The 22509-nt window shown below is 39.5% G+C and overlaps 1 protein-coding gene across 2 annotated transcripts in view; it reads right to left on the bottom strand.

The window, feature by feature from the left end:
- Nucleotides 1-2786: 2786 nt before the first annotated feature.
- LOC119736089 (protein tweety homolog 1-B-like) overlaps nt 2787-22509 on the bottom strand; it is a 37129-nt gene continuing 17406 nt past the window's right edge. Inside the window, exons 6-15 of one of the 2 annotated variants that reach the window (XM_038210095.1) lie at nt 17130-17202; nt 16286-16361; nt 15158-15210; nt 13983-14075; nt 13297-13436; nt 12425-12526; nt 8087-8272; nt 6145-6204; nt 3602-3716; nt 2787-2949 (exon numbers count right to left, since the gene is read on the bottom strand). In XM_038210095.1, the coding sequence (XP_038066023.1) occupies nt 2908-2949; nt 3602-3716; nt 6145-6204; nt 8087-8272; nt 12425-12526; nt 13297-13436; nt 13983-14075; nt 15158-15210; nt 16286-16361; nt 17130-17202 (940 nt within the window). In that variant the 3' untranslated portion in view covers nt 2787-2907. The remainder of the gene's footprint in view (nt 2950-3601; nt 3717-6144; nt 6205-8086; nt 8273-12424; nt 12527-13296; nt 13437-13982; nt 14076-15157; nt 15211-16285; nt 16362-17129; nt 17203-22509) is intronic. The other variant, XM_038210096.1, reaches the window with a different exon arrangement.

Genomic DNA, 22509 nt, shown 5'->3' with positions numbered 1-22509 from the left:
TCTACTGTGACGCTTGTGAACAAAAAATAAATGCATTTTGTCTATATATATATATATAGTACCATATCACACACACATTGGCAAAATCTCTGGAGGAACCGAAGCACAACAAACAACCTGCACATGGCAACAAGTGTTAACTTTGAACCAGAATCATGCTAGTAAAACTTGTTTTAATTAGCAATAGAGCACTACAGAATAAATTAACTTTGCACTACAACTGATGTGACCCAATTTCTCAACAAAAAAAGAAAAATCACAAATGGTGGTTCTTTTTTGGGGCAAATATGGGGCAAGTTCGATCAAGGACCATAGTTAACCATAGTTCGACCAACTCTGATCGAACGCACGCTGGACGACGATGGTTTGACTAGTCTTGTCGACGACTCGGGACCAGCCTACCGTGGCTGGTTTGCGCCATGATTTATACCTGGTTATCAATAGCCATTCATCATGGCAGAGGGGACCAACCATCCACAAAAAAGGCAGAAAAACGAAAACTGTGAGTGCTAAATTTCATTTTCATTGCATTTTTTTGTGTACATGTATGTTAATTTATGATTCCGTCACTTTTGTCACCATTGTACAAAAATTAAAAAAAAAAGAACTAACACAAGCTCCTAGTTTAATAACGAATATCAAACACTACCCAAAAAGGGAAGGAGCAATGGCAAATATTACACCATGATCTATGAAATAAAAGACAATTATTCAATTGCTATTAATATTACCCTTACTACCTCCGTGGAACAATTAACTATTGTACTAATAATTTCAGCAACTGTTGCACTTGATTTTTTTGTCGCTTTGTTTTTTTTCATTGCATTTACGTGTGGTATATCCAATACTATATAACAATTACATACATTATTTACAATACCATATTTTTGATATGATAAAACCTACGTCCCATCAGCTACAAGTGAAACGTATTGTGGGTTTTTCTTAAAATACAGAGTTAAGCATTTTTTTGGTTATAAATACCAACTTATTATGTTACGGTGCACTAAGTGGAAGCGTCATTAACAAATTGTGTTCTAAATATGCAGAGCGTGTTAAAACATGTTAAACTTGTGTCAGTAAATTGTAATATTTTTTTACTTAACAATATGTAAACTAGTGCTGATTTTACAAATTAAAATAAAAACTAAACAAATTTCAGTTAATTTATGCAAATACGAAATAGATTACTGTGCGCCTTTGCTTATCAAGGCACTCGTTACAAAGACAGTTGGAATTTAACTGTTATATTAGAAACAGTTTGGACAGGGGCTATAAGAGTATGTTGGTGAATTTGCTCGCACCTGCCATCCTAAACAAAGACCAAATGCATAGGATTGTGGGCAGGGTGACAAGAACTGACATATATATTTGAAGCTAACTCTTTTAATACAACGCCTGAATAAATCCCAGTCATCTGATTGGCGGGTCATTGATCACATGTCATTGAATTATTCGTCCCAACCCACTGCCCGGCGACACCGCAAAAATAGAAGTTCTATTCCACAATCTGATGACGAGGATTTATTCAGGTGTTGTATAAAACAAATAATGAATGTTTCCCATTCGTGCAACGGAAAGAATAATTTCATTCGGTGACAGATGGCATGTTCCATTCCACGAGTCGAAGCCAAGTGGAATGGAACATTCCATCTGTCGCCTCATGAAATTATTCTTACCATTGCACTCCTAAACATTCATTATTTGTGTACTATTCATTGGGACTTAGCCGATTGAACATTCAAACACTGCCAAGAAAAACAAAATGGGAAAATACAGAAATAGTTTAATTCATTTTGCTCCTAACTAGCAAAATTGTTGAAAGTGGCAATTCATTTCGCCTTTTTTTATCATAAACTCCTTGCAATGCACAGGCACTTGTGTATCTGTTAAATACACAGAGCAACATACAAAAAAACTTAGCAGATTGGAAAATAGTTGGATAATTACATCAGAAAAATATTTTTCCAGATTCGTGTTTTTAAAAGACATTTACAGCCAGGTGTAAAAAAGTAGAATTCTTTCCTTGAAAATTCCTACTCTATTCAAGTGACGAACTTGTTCACCGTGAATTTTATATAAAATGGATAAAACTGTTTTCAAGATACAATAAAATGACTTTAAAACGTGTCACAGACAAAGTAAGGACTTTTTACAGCCATGTTTTAAGGTCAGTTTTTAAAAAGTGATGTTATACAAAAAAGTATCTCAAAATCTGAATTCACTTTACAATCATTCACTTTCTGATGCAAGGCAAGAATCATGCACTTTTGACCGAAGAGGATCAAAAAATGAGGAAAATCAACAGGACCCAGTTTCATGGCGTTGCTCAGATTTTCTGCTAACAGAGCCTCCGTCTATTTCAGAAAAGTTGCTTAGATGTAAATCAGTTACGTAACAATAGACATCTCCATGCGTGAGCAACTGTTACCACATCCACGCCGTGAAATAGTGCTTGGTGTTAGCACAATTTTTTGCTAAAGTAAGCACTACTTTTCTGCTAAGTGTTAAGCTGCGCCAAGAATTGGGCCCAGGTTTTCAGGGGTAGGGGGATAGGAGTTCCCATTTTTTCTTATTTTAAGGAATCCAGTGATGGTAGTTTTTCGTTATCAGGAAACAGCATTCCACTATAGTGTATTGATTGAGGCTTTATACATGCTCTACCTCGGTACATATTGTGTACTGCGACATTTAGGCAAGACAAAACTCACTGCTACGGGGCTGTTTCGGTGTGAGAAGCACTGATGCCTGGTGGATAACAAGGAGTCCAAGTAAAGTTTCTTGTCTTTACAGGGAAAAAATTGTTGACTTTGGGAGTGCAAAAGTCTCTTGGCGTACAATGTTGAGTGCATTTCCAACAAGATCGCCCAAGCTCAGTCGAGCCTGTTGCCGATGTTGAGGGTTGTCCTAGTTACGCCGTTGATGGTCGCGGCTCATTGCGAGAGTATACTGAAAAATAGTTATACAAAATTAGAAACAAATTTTAGCAAATGGTATCACTAGCAGTACATTATATACGTGTTGGGTAATGAAACAATGTTAACATGTACCGGTACCTGCACAACATGTGATGAAAATGTAAGCATCATGTGATCTTCACATGAACATGTGCCAGTGCCGCCGATGGACGGCACTGACACAACATGTGGAGAGCATGTGAACACCAAATACATTAGATGTATGTGTGAGTATCAGGTGAACATCTCCCGAAGATCATGTGGACATCATGTGAATGGCATGTGGACATCATGTGAACATCGCGTGAATGGCATGTGGACAGCACACGTGAATGGCATGTGGACATCATGTGGATGGCATGTGGACATCATGTGAATGGCATATCGACATTGTGTGAATGGCATGTACACATCATGTGAACATCATGTGAACGACATGTGGACATCATGTGAACATCATGTGAACGACATGTGGACAGCATGTGAACATCATGTGAACATCATGTGAATGACATGTGGACAGCATGTGGACATCATGTGAACATCATGTGAATGACATGTGGACAGCATGTAAACAGCATGTGAATGACATATTAATACATGTGAACATCATCAACTGGACAAATGCGTGTACATGTACTTACAGATGGGGGAGGGGAGTCGAAGCGATCGCGGCCGACGGGGGGTTGGTTGGATGAGGATGAGTGTGCCGCTCCTGCTGCCGTGGGTGCACCCCAGCCACTAGGCCCCGGCTCATAGCTAACCACACAAGACAAAGAGAATCACAGAGAAAGACAACAAATGAAGATGGTGATGTGGTGAAACCTACTAAGATATGAATGAACATGGCAGAACGAGCTGGGAACTAGACTTTTTAAACATGTCCTGAAAAATGAGGCAAACGTTGCATGTGAACATGAGCACCTACGATGCAGTTTAATAGAAAATGTGAGGCGTTCTGGCAAAATGAGACAGAACTGGGCAGAGGTGAAAATTAGGCTTTGCAGGTATTAGGAAAGAGAATACAATTCTCCTTACAGTACTGTTTGTTGTACTTCAATCAGACATTCCGTTGACAAGTTATGGCTGTTTAAAGCTCGCATTTATTTTATGTCAAAAAAGTTAAATACTGAGAAAAAGGCTTTTAAAGTTTCGAGTTTTGTATTTGTGAAAATGAAAGATGCCAATTGTTTTTCCTTAAAAAAACACACTTTCATTTGATGACTTTTATACTGTTTCTTTAAACTATGTGTAGTAGTCGTATCAAAGATTACAACTATGAATAAATCTGAAAATTAAAAAAGATATCACCCATTAGTTTTTTTTTTTTTTGCATTTTTCTCCACTATGGCCTTTGCCCAGTTCAATCTCATTTTGCCAGAATGTCTCAAAGATGGTTCCATTGTTAAATAAATTTTATAAAAAAGAACTTTTTATCCTGTCTGTGCTTTGACTTCAAGATCTGTCTCAGAATGATCCACACACTTGAGATATATCAACTTACAATTGAATATTTGAAGTTGATATGAAGTCATGGCTTCACTGCACAGTAACATCTCTTTGTGAGAACCCCAAAAATATTTTTAAAATTGTCAAACCCTGCCAAAACTTTTATGACTAAAAGCCGAGTGCACAGCATGAATATGGAAGCTTGGGCGATTGAATGTAATGAAAGAGACTTTCATGATTTATTTTCTTTCACTTTCAAATCTGTTTCTTTCCAAACTTGTGTTTATAATTCATGTGACTTGATGCAAAATCCTCTTTTCTGCAAACCACATAATCTATCACGGCAACCGCGAGATACAAACATTTCAAGCAAGAAAACTTCGAAAATACTTGACTTTTTTCATTCTGTTTTGCATTTTTATCTCTCCAAAACAACTAACCATGCTTTTAAAAATCAAAAGATCAAAGTAAAAGTTGATTTAAAAAAACCCTCCCAATCCACAAATTATTTTTAAATAAAAACAGTAGTGAACATTAACAATTTGCCCGTTTGCCTTTCAGACAACACTCTAACATAAAAATATTAACTCGAACGTGCATGTACATTAAAGCGTGCAGCATGAAGCTGTGAAGGGCACTATTTTGCCATGCGGCGTATGGATACACCCTGCAGGTGAGTGTATCAGTGAGCAAATCAAACACAGCTTGTTTTGCAGCACGGAAGTTATTCTAACATAGGGTGCGTTCGATTAGCTCAACGGGGTCGCCTCGGGTAAAGGCAGATGGTTTAGCCATGAGAGCCGTGCTAATCGAGCGCTCAAATGCGGGCCATCATGATCCTAACGTGATGTCTGTAGCCATTGGCCATTGACACAACGCCAATTTCTGACTGAGTCTTACTTTGTGATGTACTGATTTTTTGTCAAACGCAAAAAGTAAGAACGCCGGGCTTAAATTATAGCCTCTAAGAAGTAAGATCGATAAATAGTCATGTTTAGACTTCAAATAAAGTTGATTTTTGGGGTTCACTTGATCTTTTCCGCTGTCTGGCTGCCGTATTTGTCTGTTTCTTGGAATGAACGACGCATGCATGTGACGTATTTCCACCACTGAGCTCTGCTCCGAGAACAGGGTCTGTGGTGGCTCACCCGTGTGAGCCCAGAGAATGATGTCAGAGCTAATCAAATGGCACGGGGCTAACCCCAGTCGACCTGGGTGAGCTAATCGAACGCACCTATAATGTAGCTACGTTGTTTTTAATATCTGTTACTAGAACAAATGGAAATGATCTAAATTTTAGGGCAGATATTATAGAATTTGATAACGCTTGTACTCTAGTGTCATCTTACTGGATTGCACAAAAGGGTTTGAGTTAGTTCAATGAAATTTTTGAGGGTTTTTTTTGGGGGGGGTGTTGTATGCAGTTCGAGCTGGCACTTTTCTCTTAAAAGACAAGTGTAAAAGAGGCAAGTTGAAAGGAAAGCGTATAAAAAATATTCAGAAATTGTTAATATAGAATGGAAAATTAGGTTCAGCCACAAAGCTAGCGTTGGAAAGAAAACAGCGGCGTTTTCAAAACTCAAAACTACTACAATTTCTCTGTGTAGCGTCTAAAAATCTAAGCAGATGTGCATTAGTTAAAGCGTTTAGTCAGGTGCCATGTGCATTAGAGAGCAGCAAGTCAAATGGCCAGCATATATACGGCCCAAGGGCAGTGGGTTCGGGAGACCCGACTTACCCTTCCCGCTGGAGGTAATTGAATAGGTTCGGCCCGTCGTTGGGTTTGGGAGAGTGCGGTCTGAAAAGTTGCAAATTTCGAAGCAGGATTTGCATGATTTTTGTTGTTGAGAATTTTGAAATGAATTTGATATCCTAGAAACAAAGATATTGTTTATTTTATCAGCCTATGGGATTAGTATTTGTCAAGTTATGTTTCATTTAGTGGAATGGTCAGAAAAAAGAGGGTTTTTGACATTGTCAGTCAGTTAGTTTGGATGGTCCCAACTTAACCGATGGTAGAGTAGATTTGAAAACAAATTCAAGAACTTCTCTTTGTTAAAGGTAGGGTAGATCATTTGTCATTTGTGCATTTTTTCTTTACGTTTGAAGCAACAAAAGTGCTCAAAATCTAAGGATGGGTGCTTAGCAACTAGCCTGATGAAGTTTTAGCTCAGTGAATGCTGTATATTCCGAGAAAACAATATTCTGGGATCTAGGTTTCAATTCAAAAAGTTGCCGAGTCATGTTTTGAAGTGGACCCAAAATCAGCATCCGGGACACGTTCTCAATCAGCCGATTGCAGCTACGCGATGTCACGCACTGAACTGATGAATAATAGCAACCACGCGCGTGTGAGCATCGTGTCAATGCTTGCGCGCACCCATTCATGGAGTCGGCGCATCTTTGGAAATGGCCTTCGTATAGTGTTTTCCTCAAAATGACAGCATGCCAGAAAGAATAATTTCACAGGGAGTTTAGCACCAATACTATCGTTAAACCAAATAAGCTTTTCCACAAAAATTTCACCTTTAACTATTTGCATAGCTGCAAATGATCTACTCTACCTTTAAAGGAAGTGTTGTTCACCGAAGAAGCAATTTTAGTTTTTAACTGTTTTAGTTACATATTTATTTGTTTTCTGTTTTGTTTTTGGTTGAAGTCGAGGTCCTTGTGAGGAATCGCAAGTCCATCACAAGTTCATCACAAGTCCATCACAAGTCTATCACAAGTCTATCACAAGTCCATCACAAGTCCATCACAAGTCATGCAATCTCATGTCAACTCACACGCTATTCAATTGAACTGTAGCAAAGGAGTCGTTTTGTTATTGTTTATCCAGCAATTGACCTATCGCGTTAGAATCGCGTTAGAATCGCGTCAACGCAGCTTGTGAAATATTGTCCAATTACATGATATAGCCCCACAAACGGACGCGGAACGCACAAAATATGAGACAAACAAAACTTAACGTACAAACATTCCATAGGGCTGTCTAAGGGGCGTGGCTTACTCGCAAACGGCAATAGGTCAATTGTGCAATCACAGGCACCTCTTTAATTTGGGTCAAGTTAAAGTCAAGATATTTATTTTAATCATTCCAGAACAACTTCAGCAACCTAACGCAGACTTCTTTTAATTCTAAAGTAATGACACTTTTTTTTTGGGGGGGGAAATTTTCAATTTTGAACTGTATCTTTCTGTAGAAAATGCAATTTTCGTATGCATTTTACAATTGATGCCATGCGAATCAACGCATTTTTTGTGCATTCACGCTGCGTGCCGGTGATTGCCATCTTTATTTTCGTTTTGCATTTTGTGCGTTCTGTTGTTTTGTCCCAAAATTTTTATCCAAAAAAAAATCAAAACCATGCCATCTCTCCAAGACACTCCTGTTAGTTTTAAATGTCTCTAACTAGTTTTGTAAGTCCAATAACTTAAAAGTGGATTTTCGTTCTGTTACAGGATCAGGGCCCGTAACTACACAATTGCCATTCATCCGCTGTTGACTTGTGACTGGACTTGTGATTTACTTGTGACACGTATCTCAAGTGCAACGCTGGGAAGGGTAAGATTCAAGCAATTTCGCTGGTTAATAATCCTCCCCAAGAATTGCCCAAGATGAAGAAGCAGCTGTTATATAATTACAAATCAGGGGAAAAAAATTCACAAGAGCCCAGTACCTGTAGCCATGGACTGAGCCGACCAGGGAAGTGGGCCTGGCCCGGGGGTCGGACGGCAGGGTCACCGGTGGGTTGTCTTGCCTTCTCGGTGGCGGTTCAACGTTCCTCCGGTAGCGCTCCAGGGTGGCTGTGTTGTCATTCGGAGGCAAGAAGGGATCTTCTTGGTCTACCGCGTACGGCAATTTCCTGCAAAAGCAACACAAATATAATGTTATACAGGGTGAGTCAAAAAAGTGGAACCCAAACCCAAAGACATATATTTTAAAAAAAATATGTAGCACCATACGACTGGTAAGCCAATTTATTAAACTACTTTGAAAAATTATTTCAATTGCTCAATCTGTTCAACTATTATCACCATTTAAACGAAATGACCCTAAAATCTGTTTCGTCCAAAAATGCAATTTCAAGAATTGTCTTTACAATTGTCTTCAAACATCACCTGCGATAAAACCTCGGCTTAAAAGTTAAATATATTCAACAAAGTCCTTTTGTAGGCCCGTCTTTCAATAAAAAAGTGGATTTTATAAATCCTATTGTTAGCCAAAGCAGGGTTGTTAATATAGATATTGTGTTCTACAGTTGTTGAAAACAGTATTCTGTGTCATTTTCCTTTTTGTTCCAAACAGTCAGAATACTTTTGAATGAAACTGGTTTTGGGGTTACTTTGTTTAAATAGTGATAAACTTTTAACGTGTATAGCAATTGAAATAATTTTCTCACTTAAGGCCAAAAAAAAAAAAATATTTGGTCTCTGGTCAGACCAAAGTTCCGGAATTGACGCGGGGACGCGGCTTTTTTTTTTTTCTTCAAGCTTGGATTGTACAGACAAGGTGGGGTACTATTTTGCTTTTTTGGTGTCCTCATGTACATTGGTGTCCTCCATAATTTGCCTTGGTGCTCTCGATCATTCGCCTTGGTGCAATTTCCCATTCCTTGGTGCTCTTTGGTAAAAAAAAAAAAAATTGAGGAGGTTTGGCAATAGAGGGCGATGTTGGAGCTACCGCGGAACATTTTGGAAAAAAAAAGATTGACGCGCATGATTAAAATCGACGCGCGCGCTGACCAGAGACCGACTTATTTTTTTGGCCTAAAAGTGATTTAATAAATGGGCTTCCAAGTCATATTTAATTTTGGTGCTACATAGTTTTTTACATATAAACTATATTTCTTTGTTTTGGGGTTAAGCTTTTTTTGACTCTGTACTTTCGGTAGCCATTTTGATTTATTTCTTGATTTCTAATTTTGCATCGTACCTTGATATTGTAGTAAAAATCCGGGGCCCCGTACGTAAATGGTATAGTCTAAACATGGTTTCCCCTCTGAGAAGGATATGGACTAGTCCAGCCAGTCAACACCCTTTTATTACATCTTTTTATTGTGATTTAGCCTACACCCAGATACCCATTAACTTTAATCTCTAGTATATTTCAGTAATGCTGAATTTGCTTAATCCCCTTTGTCCAACTTCAGGCTCTTGGGCCTAGCCCAGTTAAAACTGTAGTCGCCTGGAATTTAGGGCTGAGCCCAGCTCAGTGACAGCACATCCATATTGTGGAGGGCGTGGCTTTTGGCATCCCTAGGTTTGGAGAATGTACACGCACATTGTAACATTTTGCGCTGTTGACCAATATTGAATGACGGGCAACAACCGTCGATGCACGTTGGCAAAGTGGACGCACGCTCGGAAAGCACGAGAATCATGACCCATGACCTCAAACGGATTACGGGAATATGGACGCCGTTGTGTTTCATTGTGGCCGAAAGCTGTCCCGATTCTGCCCGAATTTACAGGATAACTTGACCTATGAAGGTACGGAATTCAACTGTTTTTTTGCGGAAAAATGTTGCAACCTGACGCCACTTCAGCGGTTGTGTACAAAGTCTACGGGGAGTCAAGAACATTTTCTAAGTATTTCCTAACAAAATTGGAAATGTTTCTCAGTCCCAGATTCATGTCTTATTATTTTTGCAATGACTGACCTTCATTGAGATGATATATATAAAGAAAAAAGTGGCGTCAGGTTGCAACATTGTTTCCAACATTGTTTCCATTTTTGCTAATAGGCAGTTGAGTAACCACCTGGGTGATTATATCAAGTGACAAAATAATTTCAATCTTTATTGTATTTTCTGCTACACTAGCAACCGACCTTTCCACACATGTAGTGTGCCATCGTTGTGTGGCTTACTAGTCCAGAGGAAGTCCAGTACTTAACCCTAACCCCCTAGGCCCTTGTTGCTTACAACCATCCTCAATCCTCCAAAATCCTCCAAAATTTTGCAACTCCGCCTAAATTTTTCAAAATTGTCAGACAGTCCTGCCTCAAAATGCATTCATCCTCAATCCTCCAAAAGCCTCCTCATCCCAAAACTTTGCACTCGTGTTTAAATGAAGGATAACCAACGCCAAATCCTTCAAAATCATCAGACAGTCCTGCCTCAAAATGCATTCATCCTCAATCCTCCAAAATCCTCTTGTGCTTCATTCACCATTCATCCTCAATCCTCCAAAATCCTCATGTGCTTCAATCACCATTCATCCTCAATCCTCCAGAATCCTCCAAAACCGCCAGGAGGATTTTGGAGGAGTGAGGTGGGTTAGGGTTAAGCCACATTAATGGGGCTATAGGAAATGTAGTTATTTCTTTTGTTAATTTACTAAATAAAATTCCATTCTTTACTGCTTTTGGAAATTCGAGACTGCGACCTTGTTTTCTGTCTTGTGGCCCGTCTACGCTTGATTGCAGGTCAACTCGCCCCCTGGCCGACTCGCCTCTTACCGACTCGCCCCTTACCGACTCGCCCCCTGACCGACTCGACCCTTACAAGCTTGCCCCCTGGCCGACTCGCCCTCTAGCCAACTCGCCCTCTCGCCAACTCGCCTCCTCGCCGACTCGCCTCCTGACCGACTCGCCCCCTGACCGACTCGCCCCCTTGAAAATTATGCACCGTACGGGGACATTGTGAAATAAAAATAAAGACAGTGGAGCACATTGCCCGGTCGGAGCCAAATTACTCAAACGCAAGTTTGAAGGATTTCCCATACCAATGCAAAAAACTATTGATCCTTGCTTTATAAAGAATTTGGGTTGGAAACACCTTAGCACAACTTTACCGATATAGCGCAGCGTGATTTTTTGCGGAGTGCCCGTGGCATAGGGCCCGTTGGGCATGTGCGCGTAGTAGCGTTCACGGTGACTGCCGGCGGGCACGGCAGGTACCGGTGGGTGCCGGCGCGCGACAGGTATACCCGCGTTCACCGTTTGTCAATGACACAATGATAATGTAATAATTGTAAATCTCGACTCTGGGTCCTCAGTTTCATTAACAAATATTTTTCAGAATAAATGATGTATATTTGAAAAATCAAAAAAAATTTTTTCATTTTTTTGGTTTAGTGGTGTTCTTATCAAACATACCGAACGGTTTTGAAAAAGTTATAAAACTAGGCTCAGAACCAAATTTTGAATTGGGCAATTGTAATAGTACAATCCCAAAACTCAGATAACGAATCTGATTTGCTGGACCCTCTGTGTTCCCCTCCACTGTCTTTATTTTTTTTTTTACGATGTCCCCGTACGGTGCATCATTTTCCAGGGGGCGAGTCGGTCAGGGGGCGAGTCGGCTAGGGGGCGAGTCGGCCAGGGGGCGAGTCGGTCAAGGGGCGAGTCAGTAAGGGGCGAGTCGGCCAGGGGGCGAGTTGACCTGACACCCTACCCTTCAATAGGTTCTTTAGTTCTGTGCGTGACTAGTTCCCGATTTTCACTGTAGTCTTTGTGTTCAGTGACTTATCAATGTTTCATTAAGCAAATTTGAATCTTAAATCCTGATTGGTCAATCCACGGCAACAACAGTGCGGTATTATCCCATATTGCATGGTCCATATTGCACTTTGTGAATTATAGCGTTTTCTATTTAGATACCCATGCTATTCCTGCTGCAACCCATAAAAATTTACCACAGCAATAATTAGTAATCGTCAAATTTGAACAGCGCCCCCTATTGAAATATGGTCCCCCCCCCCCCAGTTTTTTATTTTACGGAGGCCAAGTGTACGGAGAAAAAAACCTGTGTACATTTTCAGATTTTTTGGCTGATGACCCCCCCCCCCCCCTGCGAAAATTCCTGGATCCGCCCCTGCGAGTCGAAAAATTTCCCGGTATATGTCTGTGGCAAAAGCAGAGCTTCTTCCAGTCAAAGTGAATGATTCTACCCGCAATTTGTCCGGAACTCGTCTCGTATATGAAATGAGATGGGCCCTAATCGCAAAAGTTTGTTAAATTTTGTTATACGGACACCGTAGCAAGGTATTTAAACAGGAGACGGGATACCAACCTTTTGGGCAATCTGCCAATGAGTTTGATGGCTCCAAAGATCGTGAAGGTGTACAGGAGACCAGTTAACACGAAGCTGAGTAACATGACAGTCAAGCCGACCCTGGAAAAGAAAGGAAGCAAATGAAAATGAACTTTAAGCCGCGTCCAAATTACTTGGCTGTGGCTTGCAAATATACATGCGTCTATGGAAGCAATTAAAGACACTTCCCATATACAGGGTGAGTGAAAAAAAAACGTATCCCAAATGGCAGGACCAATTTTTGAATGAAGTTTTGCCTGTAACACTTTCAAAATCTAAGATATATGAAAACCCAGTTATTAAGCTTTCTTTCAGTACAAGAATCATTCAGATCACTCATGCACTTTGCAAGTTACGAAATTTAGTGTTCTTTCAGCAAAACGAAAACAATTCTCATAGGGATGCATGAGAATTGTTTTCGTTTTGCTGAAAGAACACGTACCTTTTTTTGTGATCTGTGGACAGAACTTTAAAACAATGTTTGTGTTAAAAATGCCGTAACTTGAAAAGTACATGATTTGAATGATTCTTGTAATAAAAGAATGCTCAGTGATTGGGATTTCTTATCATAGATTTTGAAAGTGCTACAGGCAAAACTTCATTCAAAAATTGGTCCTGCCATTTGGGATGCATTTTTTTTATTCACCCTGCATTCATTCTGCTAAATACTGGTACTATTACCTAAATAATGCTTGAACCTTTGGGAACAATTTCATTGTCATGACATTTAGTCCAAAATTTAAAAACGGTGGCGACCCAAAAATCGGCCGAGTGTTCCCTAACGTGGCGCACTGGAACAAATCTCGGAAAAATCCAAGGTTAACATTTAATAAGGCTAATAAATGACTTACACCGAATCGTAGCAGACAGCGTACAGCGATGTCACATAGTCTTTATGCAGCCCTGATGATGTGCAGTCCAGATTGCCTGCTAGCGTCAAGACTGAGCTGGTAACAGAGTCTAGTGTGGTCTTAGCTTCTGCAATCTTAGGCTGAAAAAAAATACAAGATTTTAGTTGCAGAAGTGGAAGGATTTCTGAAGTAACTGATAAAAAGAATAGGTTTCCCACAAAAATCTCGAAATGAAATTCCTTGACTTTTTCCATTACTTTTCCCATGACTTTTCCAGGACAAAATTAGGGCTTTCCCTGACCACGCCGTTTTGGCATCTTAGGAACCTGTTGCTCTGTAAGCAAGGGACGCCACTCCCTTTCAGCCTTCCAGTGTGGAAAAAGACCGCTGAGCACCACATAAGCATCACAATGGTGCATTAAACGAGCATCTAGTACAGAGCATACATGCAATAGAGGAAATAAAACTGGAATGCAAACTGACAGATGGCCATAGACAAATATCACGCATCATCACGCATGGGTAGTGCAGAATTCCATGACATTTTTCGTCGAATATCAACTTTCCATGAGCCCTTGTAAAATAACAAAATTTCATGAGTTTTTCATGACTTTCTATGAAAGCTTTAATTTCCAGGATTTGTCCATGACTATTGTACAACTATTAGAATAGAGTACATTTCTTACCCCTGCGTTGTCGTAGTACCCCTTGGCTAGAGACGCTATGCGGTCCAAGGTGGTTCCCGCTAAGGCTAGATTCGTGTTTGCTAATGACACCTCCTGGAAGAAATTTTTTTTATTTCAAGTTGATTGAGGGAAGATGAATCAAGTTATTTAACCATTTCGTTAATGGGATTGTGTTTTTTCCTTGTATCGGCATTATGGGCTCCGTGCGCCAACAAAAGAGGACGCCCTTTTACCTAGCAATGACGTCCCATGGGGGGGACACATACATTTCGCTGGTTGACATGCGCGCACCGTTCCTTAGTGTGTAACGCACGTACACCAGGGGATGTCTACTATGTACACGCAGTGGCCGCGCTTTGCGTCAAAATATTGCTGTCAGGCAAGATGTAGTTGTTCGGTCACCCCCAACTGTACTTTCTTTGCCAGTGAGGGGGTACTTGTGAACGGAGCGGATAGACCTAATCCCTGCACAGAGTTGTACACTCAATGGTGGACGCATTGTGCCAACGTATTCAGAATGACTGTCATGGAGTGGTTGTTTTGCACAATAGCTGGTTCAGGGCTTCTGCCATAACCGGGGGCCACTGTGAGTAACAGCGACTCTGTACCCAGGTTGGTTTATACACTAAAGTCCTAACAAGGCACTAAGGGTTACAAAAATAATTTAGTATGCAATTATTCCAACGTGGATTTGATCGAATATTTGATTTCAAAACGCACTGCTCGCGTTTAACATGCGTGCCCCTGCGCTTGTCGAAAATGGACAAAGAGCTTATTAAAATAATATAAAGAACAGGTATTGGATTGGTTATATTTGACCGATTTAAAAGAGGAAATTTCAGCTAATGTTCCTCATGGAAGTTCTCAAATCATGCGCAATAACGGCTTTCAACAAAAGTCCAAACAAATGTTATTTGGATATACGGTTGAAAATCGAATATTCAAATATTCGGTTATACTTGGCACAGCCCTAGTACAAAGATGGCAGAAATGTTGAATTCCACAAAACTTCAAGTTGGATATATATATTTCCACATATGGAGAACTCATTTGTAGTTTTCAGGTATTATTGAAAATGCTGAAGATGTTGTGTCAAAAATCGTGTCAGATGTTTGCAGGAAGTACCTCTGACATTTTTTCTGTTCCCTGTGAATCTCGTACACACACCTACCTACCTTGCTAAAGGGGCTCAGCGTTTGGCCACAAGTCATGTAGTAATCAAGAAAAGCTGAAGAAAGAACAAGAAAACATTGTAATGTAAAAAATTATGTCATGCAATTGCAAAAAATATCTGGGAAAATTTTTAGATATAGCAAGGCATGTCACAGCTGGCTGATGCCCGGATGACAGGCCATCAAAGGGAAAGTACTGCACACACACACACATAGCGGTCATTTGTTTATGGTGTACATGTAAATCGTTGACTTTCTATTGTTCCTCTTCCCTTTTCCTTTGTTTATACTCTAACTTTTTGGCAACAGCTCTCATTGGTTTTGTACATGTTTTGTAATTGAGGTTGTCCTTGATTTGGTACCTGTCCTCCATTCAACGATGATGTTGCACATGTGTGTCCTCGATTTACACCATAAACATACACAACTACACAAAGGGTGAAAATATGGATGTGTGTTTCTCATTATCTTCAGTTCTATTTGGTCTGTGGACTTCAAACTTGTTGGAGAATGTAGCCACACTATCCAGCTCACTATCCATGCAAAAATATCGGGGAATTTCTCATGACAAGAGGCCTAAAACTTGAGAAACATCATAGCTGGCCAAGTCCCCACTAACTGGCATTCTTGTGGAATTCTTGGACTCTTGGAGTAAAGGTTCCTCAAACATCTAATAAAGTAATTGTTAATCATGTTAATAGGCACGTTTCTTTTATTTTACAATTACAATCAACAAGTATCATTAATCTTGTCCAATATTGCTTATATAATAAGCAATATATATACTACCTTCCATACAAAGCCAAAAAGCTAATGAAAAAGGCATAAGTTTTAACTTCACAGTTTCAATTATTTAAGATTCAACACAGGGTCAGCTGATGAAATTATCCTAACCCGTCCCATAAACATGTACATGCACTTTTCTCTTAGGTTTTCAAAACCTAGGCTACATTCAAGCTTTGACTTTAGGAGAGCTTATGCACCAAGTTAAGAGTATTTCTATTTAGTTTGTATCTGAATGATTCCGAAGCCAGAGATCAAGTTGAAACTTGAGTCGAAATCTGGTTTCGAAAACCCCACAGTTGTTAGAGAAATTAACGTTACATAAGAAATGCACTGTCAATTACATACCATCTGACAAACCAGCTTTCATTTTGGCTTCTCTCTTTATATACACATCTGGGTCAGCACAGAAATCACTGATGCCCTGTGAAGATCAAGATAACTGTCATTGCAAATCGCTGTTCTAAGATGTTTTTTTCTTTTCCACATTTAATTCAGATTCCCCTTCATACACGGGTCAAGGCCGGTTTGTACTCGGCGCGAAAGCAGACGCGGAGCGAATATGACGTCAGGACGCATTCACTGCAAACTTCACCGGAGTCAAGATGTGTTCAACTTTTGCCAAATGCGCAGTGTGAAAAACTTGACGTGACGTCAGAAATTCGGCTTTATGGATCCACCTGTAGACTTCAATAGGCTCGAAGCACGGAGGAACCCTGGTTAGTTTAAATATGCGTGTCACTTACATTTTGTAAAGGTGACATTTGTTTTTGCTGTAATTTTCAGCAATGGATGGATTTTGGAGTTTCTATTTTATAGCAAATAGTGTTAAACTGACCTGTTTAATGTTTTGTGTTCATAGATGCTGGGAAAAAAACACGAAAAAAATGTGTTCTTGTAGTCTGGTTCCCTGACCCTACTTCAGACAAAACGGAGCAATTTATAGATGTCGGGGAATTGTCAGGTCGGGGAACCAGACTAGCTGGCTTGCACCCGTTCATGGATGTGTAACTGATTGCAAACAAAATGTGGATTAACTGAATTTAATAAATTGGGGGCAATTGTTTCTTTGTTTGTTTTTTTTTAGATTTTTCTCACATTTGCTGGGTAGGTATTCACAGACTGCTAACGAGGTTAGAACATACATGTGTACATGTATGTACATAAACAAAAATGGTCGACTCCAACTTACCAATGTGACAAACATGTCGGCACCAGCCATGCACCAGACTATCACCATGCCAGTTAAACACAGTATGGCCGAGCTGTGGAACAAACGCCACACGCATTTGAAAGGGAGGGATGGGTACCAGACAGAAAGATAAGTTGAAAAGAAGAGAGAGAGAGAGAGACAGAAAAAACAAAATAAAAATTGGTTAACGTAATGAAAGTCATTTTTAAATTGTTACTTCACATTGTACACATCATTACCCGCCAACCGAAAACCACTACAAAACCAAACATTTGGTTCTCAGATTTTATTGAAAAAAAGAAGTGTGCCCATTTTCTTGTGTATGTTATTTACAAAAGGACATGCACAACAGTTATTGCACAGAGCCAAGAACAATCTTTATGTACATCTATATATTGAGAATGAAAGTGCAATTACGATTCAGTAATCAAAATATTATTGTTTTGCACAGATGCATTGTAAAACGAAAATGAAATTAATTTCACTACTGTATGTGTACCGGTATTTTTCTGACATTATGCAAGAATTCTAGGGAACAGTAGGCCTACTCACTGAGAGCTTTTTTTTTAATTAATTTTTTTGAGGTTTATTTCATTGTTTCATTTTATTTTAAAAGGAATGTACGAACATGTACAATGTACTTAAAAGTACAAATGTACATCTGAGAATTTTTTTTAAATTTGTAAATGTCACTAAATGTGAACTTTAAGCCATATTTTGTCAATGGAATTGCTAACTGAAGTGCAACAAACAGTATTGTAAGGAGAATTGTATTCTCTATCCTCTACTAACAAAGCCCCATTTTGAACTCTGCCCACTGTTTCGTTTTGCCAGAATGCCTCACAAATTACTGTGACTGTTAGAAAATATACCTGGTTCAAAACTATGAGCAGTTATGACTTCGCAGCATTGTTATCAACAGAAATATCAACCTATGATATTATGCACGCCATAGTGACTGTAAGTGTAAGAAAGAGTCTATTGTGTTTGCCAGATGGGGTCGCATGGGTACCTTTAGCCAGGCGGCCAACATGACCAAGTTTGGAAGAAATTGCAGGGTGAGTCACCACCGTACGTGTTCTGTCTGCGACCTTCAAAGTTGCCAAAAGCTGAACTATTTTTAGGAAAGAATGGAAGTTTGTTGTGAAGGAAAAAAAAACCCTTCAAATGGCATGTTTTTTTTTTTCTGTCATGAGCAAGTTTCTGCTGTTTGCAGACAGAAAGCTAGTCTTGGTTTAAAACATTGCTGTTACGTATTTGATACGTAATCATCTACTGTGAAAAAAACCCAGATTGGCATATAGGATCATTTGCATTTATCACAAAAGTAACCTGTACCCAATAACTATCAAAAAGCTTTACTTGGATTAAAGATCGCACTGATACTATACACCCCGTGAAATGATTCCGTCTGGCTTGCTGTCAGTTCAAAGAAATCAAGGAGTGTATAGGAGATTTCCAACGATTAGTCAATTGACTGATTTTTGGAATAAGGAGTGCTATTGACAAAATTGTGTTTAGTGATCAAAAGGTTGCGCGTTGTTTTCACCATTTTCTCGAAAAGTGTTATACCTGCTGAGCTGAAACTTCAACAGGTTACCCTTTAAACATTCTTCTTTGGATTTTGAGTGGCGTTATAACAGAAATGAACAAAATGCAAGAAAAGCAAATGATCCAATGCCTTAAAACTTTTCAGCATTTCCAAAATTACTGTTTCCAACAAGGTAGAATGCAACAGCCTGGCAAATGCGAAACGATTAGGATATTCATGATCTCTGCACTATCAAAGACACTAATTCGGTTGCCTAAAGCTGTCTATCCGTTACAGTGTCATGTATCACTCGGAGGTACTGTACACGTCAAATAACTGGTGCGTTTCTCGCGTGTCGGCGCGGACCTCGGCGCCGACTTCCTGCGAAGACAAGCTTACCGCCATTTGGACACAAATACGATACAGACCCTCACGTGAATATTGCACACGGATGACACGTGTGCTATATTTAGCCGGAGGAGGGGTGGGGGAGGGAGGGTGTCAACCTGTTGCATAACAGTATAGGAAAAATAAATTAAATAGGGTTGGACAGTCAGACTTTTCCCGACCATATGCCCATTTCGTCAAGACAAAAAATGGATGTGCTCAGTCACATTTTGCATTGTGAGTGCATTCTCAGTTGATGAAAGAATTTGCAAGTGACAGTTTTAACTTCACTGTGCTAGCTCTTTCGTATGCGCAATTTCACTCTCTAATCTACATTGTATAGTATACAATGAATTCTAAAAACTGAAACACAGTTTACTGTAATTTATTGTGAACGTCTATTACTTTCCAAAATATTACTTTTGTTTTGCTCAATTGAGAAAAATACTGCAATATATTCAATTTCACTTTGTAAGAACAATGGTGTTTACCATATTGAAAGCTAATTTTTGTGTGTCATGTAATTACATGGGATAAAGCATGTACCGGTAGTCATGTACATGTACATGTACACACATTAACTTTGTATGTGGGTTACATGATATGCCTAATCAGCTTTTGATTCCTATTAAACTAAAGCATTTCCCAAGGGCGTGCATATAATTATCAAGTCACGATTCAGTGATAAGAGCAGGGTAGATTTTGTTATTTGTGCATTTTTTTAACGTTTGAAGCAACAAAAGTGCTCAAAATCTATAGACTGGTGGTTAACAACTAACCTGATGATGTTTGAGCTCTGTGAATGCTGTATATTCCAAGGAAAAACCCACAATATTCTAGGATCGCGTTTTCAAATCAAAATTTGTCGAGTCATGTTTTGAATTGCGCCCGAAATCCAGGACACGTTCTCTGTTCAGCCGATTGCAGCTACGCAATGTCGCACGCTCAACTGACGAATAATAGCAACCAAGTGCGCGTGTGCGTTGTGTCAACGCTTGCGCGCACCCATTCACAGATGTGCCAAATTACAAAACCAACTAACGGAATTTTTCCGATGCGTCAAGTGACGCATTGTTGGAAATTGCCTTCTTTCATTGTTTTCTTCAAAACAACAGCATGCCGGAAAGACTAATTTGACAGGGAGTTTAGTGTCTTAAACAAAGTAAGCTTCACAACAATAAATTTGTCAGTTACTTTTTGGATAGCTGCAAATGCAACACTGCCTTTAATCACATTGGCCCCACTCCTTAACCACTTGTCCCAGTACACGATTTCTAATAGACTTTAACAGATGTGCCAAGACGACTTTACCATCTGCTCTGGGCACAATGAGGAATTTCTAATTAAATAACGACGGAGATCCTTTTTACTCAGCTCCACCCCCCTTCCCCCTCCCCAGTTTCATTCCGACAACCCCAGCCGTGTGGGGCATGACTGGGATAAAACCACATCCGTTTCCTTACATTCTCCTGAGTGCGTTTGAAAAGCTAGGTCGACTACATGTTGTAATCCTGCAGTCTGTGTGGATGGAATCATTCAAATATATCAGACGAAAAAAGTGCGAAACATTTTCCATTCATCTTTCAATTCAATATACTCCCGTGTACATGTATATTGGCAACACACGTGTACTGTACATACATGCTTACTGGAATTTGTATCCTTGTGGAATCATTTCTTTCTTCTCATGTTCTAAAGTCTCGAGTTTGAAAGTGTAGTTTCAAAATGCTCTTATTTCAACCAGAATTAATTTCCTGGGCTCAAATTCGGATTTAATTTCCCTTACATAAAATACTTCAATTTGCGACAGATCAACCCACCTTGGAAATTCCTAGGTTTTGAGTAAAATCCATATATTTATTTTGGGATAACCTTGTGGAGACGTATTCATCTATAGAAATTGCCCTGTGGAGACATACATGTACCAGTATACAATCTTTTGTTCCCTATTATGCACATGTCTCCACAGGGTACATGTACCTTGTACCAGATCATACATGTACATGCTCAAAAACTTTGTACTCACGAACATGTATTGTATTGGTACATTATACTTTGTAAAATTACATTATACTTTGATCAAATGTCTGGTACATGTACAATGTAATTGTGCTTGATGACATGTACAAATGAGCTTGTCTTACATACGCAGTGTGGACTTCCGAACAAAAGACGTCCACATAATGTAGGTAGCAGCGACGAAGTGTGGACTTGCCCACGTCCACACAGTGTTTCCCCATTTCTGGAAAACAGGTTTAGAGGCATTTTTGGGTTAGGTTTATCTGTAGCAGAATGAAGAGAAACACTAAAGGGAATCATTGAAAAAAAATTGGGTTGTAAGAGTTTTCACAGTTTGAGAAAAATGAGTTTTTCCACTGGTGTTCCTTAACTACACGAAAAGAAAGAAAAGTCCACACTAGGTATGTGAAACAAGTCTGGGTGTACATGTATGTGTGTATGTGTCTCCTCCATAAATAGTAAAATGGTAACTTCAATGCGATATTCCGTATACAACTGATATTTTAACAGATAGACACAACGTAATTTGAACTTGTAAAGCAAAATGTACACCCCGTCTCTCTCCCTAAAAAACAGAAGGAATCCCCCCCCCCAAAAAAAATCTTTTCTGTAATCAACCCATATCTAAACTATTTTCTTTATTCAAAATCAGTTTTAGCATTCACCACCTACATGTAGTTTCACCAAAAAAATACCCCCCCCCCAAAAAAAAAACCCCCAAAACAATCCCTGATATTTGTCCAATGATATGTTTCATATCTGTCAACCAACTGTGTGGTTCAGGACTCCTGATAATGTAACCAAAAACTCGAATATTTTCCCTCCACTAACAAATTTCCCCATCATCTGCAACTAAAACCCTACAACCACCGCTAATAAATTCATCAACCAAATCCCCAATGTTTTCCATCCGCTGACAAAATTTTCTCTGTCGACTCTTAATCAGTGTGCATCCATCTCTCAACCGAAGCCCAATCCCTACGGATCGTCTTCCATCAGCAGGAGTGTGTCACCCCAGCCTGACAGAGTGTGAAAAGCTCCGTCTTGCCAGCTATAGACCAGCTGAATCCATTAATTATTCACCATAATGAGAACTTGATAGTTTTAGCGAAAGAAACGGGACGGTACTTTCGGGCTGATCATGGAAATTTGCGAATCTTTGTCTTTAAGATTCTCTCTCTTTCTCAGGTTCGGAAACATAAACCGTTCCCATGGGTGAATCCTTTTTTTTTTAAGCGGGAGCTCTAAACTGGCATCCCCACCTACACGTACGTATGAGTAATCTGCCCCATGGCAGAATATTGTGGAGGTGGGGAAACTATTGAATTCATGTGCCAAAATTGACGTAGTAGGGGAAATTGGCTTTCATTCTCCACAAAGTGTGCCTTTCCTAACAAAAGTGCAACATATTCATTCCCCTCCTCCTGCCTTTCTTATGTACTA

The sequence above is a fragment of the Patiria miniata genome, unplaced genomic scaffold (assembly GCF_015706575.1).
Source record: "Patiria miniata isolate m_02_andy unplaced genomic scaffold, ASM1570657v1 HiC_scaffold_29, whole genome shotgun sequence".
NCBI classification, from domain to species: Eukaryota; Metazoa; Echinodermata; class Asteroidea; order Valvatida; family Asterinidae; genus Patiria; species Patiria miniata.
The sequence above is the reverse complement of the archived record's forward strand: the minus strand, read 5'-3'. Positions and strand labels throughout refer to the sequence as shown.